At 36.9% G+C, this 9,023-nt stretch overlaps 1 protein-coding gene across 4 annotated transcripts in view; it reads left to right on the forward strand.

The window, feature by feature from the left end:
• BABAM2 (BRISC and BRCA1 A complex member 2) overlaps window positions 1–7,561 on the forward strand; it is a 232,233-nt gene extending 224,672 nt beyond the window's left edge. For all 4 annotated transcript variants that reach the window (XM_054992039.1, XM_054992068.1, XM_054992059.1 and 1 more), the window contains one exon: window positions 7,184–7,561. In XM_054992039.1, the coding sequence (XP_054848014.1) occupies window positions 7,184–7,247 (64 nt within the window). In that variant the 3' untranslated portion in view covers window positions 7,248–7,561. The remainder of the gene's footprint in view (window positions 1–7,183) is intronic.
• Window positions 7,562–9,023: the final 1,462 nt, after the last annotated feature.

The raw sequence follows: 9,023 nt of genomic DNA on the forward strand, positions 1-9,023 counted from the left end.
AAAGCTATTACCTTGCAAAATGTTATGTTTGTCAGAAAGGTTCCCCAGTTGTCTCTCTTTGTTTCCTAGTTTATGGGGGGGTTGTGCCCCCCCCACTACCTTTGCCTCACCATTTCTCTTCCCACTGACAGCAAATTTCTCCTGTTCCTAGTCCCTAGGTAAGGATGTTTCCACAACCCTACCATACTACTTAACCTCTCCTTTCCAGCCTCATCTGCCTATTTTTGCGTTAGCTAGGCCCTTGATGCTATCTCCTTTTCTTCCCTCACATTTGCAGCCTTTAGCCCAGTATGATTTGCCTATAGACTTACTTTTCCTTAGCCTACCTTCCTTGCCTCCTGGGGTGTCTTCCACTTGGCTTTCCATTCACTAAATCTCTGACTCTTTTTTTTCTTGCTAGCAAGAACGTGCAATTTTGCTGTTGCTAGTCTCTGTGTGGGCTTTTTTACCAACAGACAGACCATTTTCCTCTTACAATTTCTACTGTCTCCCCACCCCAAAGTACAATATTTGTGAATGCTTCGTAAGTATTCACAAATACTATTTGGCACACAACTTGTTAATGGGGCATATTGGTTGTGTTTAGCCTTTTTTAACGTTCAGTTGCGCATTAACCATCCTAAGCAGAATTAAACTCTTCTAAGTCCATTGAAATCAGTATCTTTAGAAGGATGTGATTCTCTGTAGGATTGCACTATAGGGTAAATTAAGGTAAGGTCATTATTCTGTGAATTTCAGACAATGTGCCAAAGGTTTCTTTCTTTTTGTCTTTAAAAAAAAAAGATACAATCTGACACAGACTGGCAGCTCAAATGCTGGATTCCAAGAATATCTGTAGATAGAGGCAAGCTTCTGATCACATATTGTTTGCTGCATCAGAACAACTAATGTAAATTGGATCACTTTATCTTTAGATAGCCCCTTGTAATATTTTTGCTTATCTTATATCTACCCTGTAATGGATCCAGAGGCGTTAGCCGTGTTAGTCTGTAGTAGCAAAATCAAAAAGAGTCTAGTAGCACCTTTAAGACTAACCAATTTTATTGGTTTGTCCTGTAATGGTTTGCTTGTTTTTAAACCTTTTAAACCGTGTACCTTCAGTTTTGGACAAATTCAGCTCCTCTTTCCTTTCCCTTAAACTTATATCTCAGCTCCTAATACACACTTCTGTTTCTACTCACAAAGAGCTTTGGTGTTCTCTACTTTATCCTAAGCAGTTACCTCAAGAACACCTTCCCTTTCTGTTTGTGTGAACTGTATATTGCTGTCTTCCTGACTCCCAGAAAAGGTTTTTGCTGCCACCAAAGGCTTTTTACCTTAGACTTTTTTGTTGTAACATGTAATATGGAAAGGTTTTATTATAGCTGATAGTGTGATAGAATGGTCAGCACGTGAAGGTGGTTGTGAGGAAAATAAAGGATTTTTTTCTTTTTTTTAATGCTTAATTTTTTTATTTTATTATGGAAAAATTTATTTTATTATGGAAAAATTAAAAGAGAAAACAGAAAGGAAAATAAAGATACATATAACTAATAGAGGCCTAGAGTGGCCTATACAAAGTTTATCATTCTTGATAAGAGAATGATCGAAGATACCCATTTGTGCCTCATTTGGTGAGTTCAATGGAAGATTTGCTGCCTGGACCATGTTGAGGCAGTGTCCAATGTTGACGTGCTGAGGACCAAGAACACAATATCATGGAAAGCTGCACTGGAGTGAACGATGACCCCTCCCATTTTTATCAACTAATCGCTTTCTTTGACCTTTTAACTACAATTTGGAACCTGCGATACAGAATGGTTTGTTCAGCTTGGTGAGAAAATTTCTCTTGCTTAACTCTTGTCTAACTTGGATGTGTCTTATATGTTGAAAAATAAGAATTAAAAGGAATGAATATACTCACAGGAGCTTGCTTTATTTATATTGGAAAAAGAAAGTTTCAAATGGATGTAGAGTGACTTTTTGCTATGTTGGTGGAAGCCTATGTTTCTTTTTTATGACCTGGTAAGACAAACAGTCTGGCATGTGAAGCTGGAATGTAGTGCGAAGAAACAGCCTTGGAAAATAAGCCAACAGAATAATAACATCTTCCTGAGAAGTCCCTGTCTCTTTTCATTTGTTTTTAGCTTCTGAAATTATTCTATGCTTTTGGCTATAGAATTCTGGCTTAATAATATTAATTTCTGGATCTATGAAAGATAACTCTGTGAAAACATTATGAAATTGGACTTTAATTATATCTAAATAATTGGATTTTATTAGAGCTGAACAGAGAAGGAATTTGATTTATAGGACTAAGGAGGAAGAAAAAGAAGACCACCACCACCACCTAAAGAGTAGAAAGGGACTGGAGGACTGTTCAAAGTTTACATCAGACAGTTACCCAATTGTGAAGTTGGAATATATAAAGTTCATACCAGACTGGCAACCTAAATGTTGTAATGAAATACACAATAATTAAAAAATTAATAAGAGAAACCACAGTTTAGGTTGTGAAGAGTTGAAAGAATGGGAGGAAAGAAAACTGTTCTGGACCAGAAGGGGAAGAGGATCAAGATTAGAACAGTCATGAAGACGTGAATAAAGAACTTTGGGTATAAAGTAAGGGATGACGGGTAAATAAAGGGGCTACAAATTTATTTTGTAAAATTCTTCAGAGATAATTTCCAATAAAAACATGAGGATACATGCTTTAAAAAGGATTAAAGGTTTGCAAATTAAAGATTAGAAAGGGGAATAGAAGTATTATTCTATTATTTTTGGTGGTTAATGTGTATTTGAAAGATAAATCTCTAGTTTGGACAGGAGTTCTATGCATGGGAAAATATGATGGGGGAAGAGGAAGAAAATATGGGTTCTTTTTTTTTTTTAATGACATGTGGGGAAATATTAAAGTGGCTTGTCTGCTGATAGTGGAGGGATTGGATTAGAATGATGTGGGCCCTAATTGATATTGCCAAACATAGTTATAAAGAGATATAAAAATATGTTTTGTATACATAGAAAATTGGAAGCCCTTGATGCCTCTCTGTGACTGGAGAAGAAAAATAAATTAATTATTATGTTATGTTAGAATGTGGAGCTGGGAAGTTAAAGAGATGAGATTATATATATATATTATATATATATATATATATATATTGCTTTCAGAATAGTTATTAAACTTGGTGGTTTAAGCAGAATTATTTCTTTTCAAGGTATTTACACAGACTCAGTCACACAAAGTACTTTTCCACACAGGTCTTCTTCACCAACAAAATAAACTCCACACAGACATAGATTCACTCAGGCTTTTCCACACAGCTTGCCTGATTTAGAGATTTATGTCTCCTTCAGATATATCCAGACTGTCCCAGGCACACACCGAATTTGCATGTCTTTAGACAGAATAATTTCTCAGAACACCACACAGATACAGACTTTCTCAGAAACACATAGTTTTGTTTAATTTGACAGAATAGATTTCTCTCAGAACCACACAGATACTCTCAGGCTGTACACAGCTTGCCTGTTTTTACCGGAATCACACACAGTTCAGGCTTCACACAGATTGCCTGACTATTCTAAAACAAAATCCCTTTCAGGTTTCCGCACAGTTTGCCTGCTTTGACCAGAATGAATTTTTTTCTCAACCATGCAGACATTCTCATGCCACAGACAGCTTGCCTGTTTGAAGCAGAATGAGTATTTTCTTTTAGCTTTCTGACTAAAGCTGCCGTTCACCCCTAGGATGCAGCTAATGTCCAATCAGATTTCACTCCACGCACCCATCCAGCCCCCTCCTTCTTTCCTCAGAGACCTATTTTTAAACTAACAGCAAAAACTTTAAAAACTGCATATTAGGAAGCAAAAATAAAATTTAAACTATTCAAATGCAAAACATTACAGTGCCTCTGAATGTGAAGATTGCCCACCTGCATGGTTTTGCTTTCAATGGACAAGTGTACATTCCCCTACACATTCTGGTACAACTAGTCAGATATAGTTCTCATAGCAGGGACTACACATGGATGAAGATATAGATGGCTGTAATAGTTCTAAGTGTATTTCTTGGATAGATACAACTTAAGAGAGGAGGGAAAAGAATAACCACAAAGAAATATAAGAAATAGTACATGATTTGCCTGACTTTACCAGCTTCTATAAAATACAAATTCACCCTCGGCATGAAAAGTTTCTTCTGTTACCAGATGTGCTGAAGGTGAGATGTAAACTTTCATGTTTGTGTAAATAGGGCTCAGGTACAGGCTCAAGTCTCAATAAATAGGGGGATAAATAGATAAATCAGAGGATTGGGATCAACATAAAAAGTGATGGAGTTCCAAAGTAGCCTTAGAAGGAAAAACAAAAATTAATAAATTGGAATAATAGTGAATGCTTATTGATAAGAAACCCAGTACATAGTAGCTACCCCCACTGAGCCATGCATAATCAGAAAATGGGAGTGGAGGAGGCAAGGAGGAAGAATAGGGGGAGTAGGGAATAGGAGGAAGAGTAGGGGATAACCTATCCTTTTCTGGGTTCAGGAGTTATCAGGATGGCTTAGTCTAATTCGTTTTCATACTAGGCATACCAGATAGGGCTTGAAGAAAAGTCAAAGGAAAGGCATTTGGTAAGGGGGCCAGACAAGTAATCGGAAGCAGATTATATCAAAATACGGAATGCAATAGCCATGGTGTGTCTGTCATATTGGAATAGGTTTGTTTTACTGGACTTTTCTAAATGACTGTATTCCTTAGCTCCCACTAGCCATTGTTGGGGACTCAGGTTGGATCATGCCAAGTGGCTAATGCCAGTCTCGGAGTCTTTCACCAGCCCACTTCCATTTTTGCTTAAGAGTTTCTTTAAAATCTGACGGACTATTCCAGATTTGGAAAAGTTAGTCTGACCAAGTGCTTGCCAAAATGGTAGGCAATAATGCAAACTATATGAGAGCATATTGGTCTTGACAACAATATATGTTAGTAGAACTGTACAAGTACAACTATATAAAACTGTGCGCTAGGTAATCTACAGTCAGTCTACAGTCACTCAGATGTTTTAGTATTTACATCAGATACTAATATAATTCAGTGTTCTGTACACACAAACACAATGCAGATAGTCCAAACACCATGAGGTAAATTCAGTATGTTAAATTATTACAGAATTCAGTCGATGAGTTTCTGAAATGGGATGTGGATGATCAAATATGCCAGCATCACAGATATAAGCACAACATGAAGATACACTGAAATAAAGAAACACCTGGACTAGCATAATTAACAATAACCCTTTGTTTTTAAAAAATATTTCTATGACACCTCTCCACCCAAATAGGTCCCCAAGTAGCAAATAACAAAACATTAAAGACAATAAACAACATTTAAAATAAGGTATATATGAAATTTATTTTTATTTTTTATTTTACTTCATTTATTCCACCCCACCCACCCCCTTTCTCCTCAGTGGGGACCCAAAGTGGCTTACATCATTCTCATCTCCTCCATTTTTTCCTCACAACAGACCCTGTGATGTAGGTTAGGCCGAGAGGTTATGACTGGCTTAAGATCATTCCATGAGCTTCCATGGCAGAGCAGGAAATCAAACCTGGGTAACCCAGATCCTAATTCATCATTCTAGCCACTACACTACACTGGCTATTTAAACTATTCAATAAAAACATATAGACATACAAACACAACACAACCAGGGAGGAGGGCCAATAAGAGTTACTGGGGTTAATGATATCAGTTATATTTTTGTGTAGAAAAAAGTCCTGTTTGTTTAGTACAATAATGTATGGCTGCTTAAGATCAACTTGAATTTGACTACATCACTTTTAAGGTTCTTCAATTCTATGATTCGGTGGTTGCTTGGGTATATCAAAAGCTGCTAAAACCTCTGTTCACACTTTGGCAGTCAATTTTTTTTCATGCATCTGGGGGGTGCTTTGGGATAGAATTTTTCATTAAAGAAGTGCCTGGAATTTTTGTCATATTTGATCATACTAGTCATCATAAGTAAGAAGAACGAACATCTTAATTCAGAAGTTTACCCAGAATGGAGATGGGGATAGTGAACAATTCATATATCTGCAAATTAGGGATCCCATAGTTTCACCTAAGAATTACTTTTTCTGTCTATATGGAGTTATAGAATGACACATTTAAAGCTGAAGTACAGTGCACGTAATCTTGAACATTCAAATTTATGGATAAATATGACACACTATGTCCATTATAGAATGATCTTGAGCCTCAAATTGTTCATCTACTTTTGTGTTCAGTTCCAGAACATCCACCATGTTGCCTCATGCAATTGTTTTTAACTTTTCAAGACTTTTCTCAGAAAGGGACTGTAGTTGATTCAGAGTGTTAATATTTCCTTCCTGGACTGATTTAACTAATACTTTTAAGAGTAATTCTGTCAGCTGCTCTGATTTAATACTTCATAAAAAGATATATATGGAGACAGATTATAGTTCATAGTCAGCTGCACTTTTATTCTCTCAGTTATTCATGACCGTTAAGTTTCCCTGTCCGATGATACATGGATAAATCCAATTATTCTGGAAGCATGGTGAGGATCTGGGATGTCAGAGACTCCCACTACCAAACATGAAAGCAAATGATACAGGTTATGTGCTTTCTGTTGTCTCCCTTAAAATTCTTTGAAAAATAACGCATTTTCTAATTGATCTTTACAAAATACTGTTCTACTTAGAGTAAAGGAATTAGGTTTATTAAACCTAAGGGACAAGAAAGTTGCAGATGAATCACTGAGCTGCCTACAAAATGTATTTCAGATGGAAGAGCAACAGATTCAGTCACCAAAAAAAGATTATCAGTGCAATCCTAAGCAGAGTTACTCCAGTCTAAGCCCATTGACTTCAATGGCCTTAGACTGGAGTGACTCTTCTTAGGATTGCACTGTAAACGTTTGAGAGAGATTGAAGCGTGCAGATTTAAGATATGAAAACAACTACAGGTTTTCCTTGCAGCTAAACTGTTGCTTCACTCTATCTATTCCTTGAGGATTGAATATTATCACACTGATAGGTTTGATAAGGGCCATCATAGGCAAAACACTAAGGGATTTTAAATCTGGTTTGACGTTTCCTTTCAGAAGATCTTGTCAACTTGTGTACAGAATGGTTTGGTTTTGCTCTTTACTAATATCAACCCTTCTATTCCTCCACTAGGACTTATTTCAAAACATTCGTTCCTCAGTTCCAGGAGGCAGCGTTTGCCAATGGGAAACTCTGAAACTTAAAAAGAAGGTGCAAAAAAGACCATATCCTAGAGGATGCCAAATGGTTTCTTATGCCCACATGTCCGTCAACAGACTGCAAGATGACCTCCTGAAAGCAGCTTGGACTTCATAGGTGCTTTGCACCACTGAAATGCCATTGATCATTGCAAACTTTATTCTGTGTGTTTGTGCATGTGTGTGTGTGCACACTCAATGAGAACCTTGATTTCCTTAGTATATTTTGGTTTTGTTCATTCAGTTTTTTCATGCACTCAAACATACTTCTTGTTTACCTGCTTGATTTAAATTAAAAATGTATTGGATATGACTGATTTTTCTCATGGTGCCTTATTCATGAAATTCTCGGCCTGGGGAGTCCCAATTTTCCCCCCTCCCTCAGTGTTTAAGATCCTTGGGTAAAATTTTGCATATAAGAATTTCATTGTTTCAGTATATTTGAAGTATACTGAAAATAGCTAGACATCTGTTGAAAAAGCATTGCTATGTTGTGCATTTGCAATTTTCTGTAGCCAAGCTTTGAGACATAAATCTGAAAGAGTAGAACCACAGTAGCCTCATTAGCCACAAAAGTGAGCTTGGTGGGGACTTGACAGCATTTTGAGTTATCTCCAGTTCAAAGCCCTTTCCCTCATGTTGAAGACTTCAACATCATACTTATGTTGTCATCGATACAGATTTTGAGATTAACATCCATTGATGTTACCAAGAAATGTCTTCCTAACAATCACGTGTATAATGCAATGAAAAGACAGTATTTCTACCTAACTTTACAACTTTGACAAAAAACAAAAATAGCTTTATTAAAACAGGCTTTTAACTTCAAACACTTTATTAATCCCTTTATTAGCATACAATGCATAGTTTTCAACTTTTAAAGTTGTAGTTTGACTCATATTTTAGAGGACTTTATGAGAAAATGTAGTTGGATGCATCATTCTTTCTAATATGGGAATGGTACATTCAGACTTTCTTTCCTGTGATACATCTAGGCAAGCCACTCATCTGACTCTCAGCAAAGTAACTTCCCATATTTTGTAAATAGACATGGGTGCTTTCCAACAGAGAATAAAATGTGCATGGTCTTACAAACAGTGTGTGTGGAAAGTGCTTTAGTTTTGCTTTGATTTAAAGATGTAAAGAACTAGACTGAAGAGTTATGCATGGATCTAATAGTTCCCCCAAACTCTGAACCGGCTCCTTTAGTGGGAGTACAGACCCATTTTGAATAGGCAGATTCTGTAATCCCTGATTAGGTGTATGACAGACAAGACCCCAATACTCAGCTCAGGTAATCTCTACCCAGAATGATACAGTGGTCAATGGTATCAAAACCCACTGAGAGGTCCAACAAGTTAATTAACACTTTCTTCTGACTCTCTCCCAGTAAAGTTTACTCATTAGGGCTATCAAGGTAGTTTCAGTTTCCAACATACGACTGGAAACTGGATTGAAATGACTCTGGATTAATTGTCCTAAAACGACTAGTTTCTGTCTGAAAAGCATTAGATTGTTGACTAATATCATTTGGGTCCAGGGACAAGTTCAGGAGGGCTTCATGACCGCTTCTTTTATGCCAGTCAGCGCTACATTTTCCTTTGGTAATCTGCAAGTATGATCCTATGAAAAAGGTATTACCCTTGGTGGGTAGATGGAATAGGGTGAAAGATGCTGGAAGGAGATGAGCTGCCCAATCTTTCCTTCCCGGATTCGTCCAGGTACAATTTTTCTTATTGTGCTCTTAGCTTGCCTTCATTATGATGGTAGACTAC

This window comes from Eublepharis macularius, chromosome 1 (assembly GCF_028583425.1).
Source record: "Eublepharis macularius isolate TG4126 chromosome 1, MPM_Emac_v1.0, whole genome shotgun sequence".
In the NCBI taxonomy this organism is placed as follows: domain Eukaryota; kingdom Metazoa; phylum Chordata; class Lepidosauria; order Squamata; family Eublepharidae; genus Eublepharis; species Eublepharis macularius.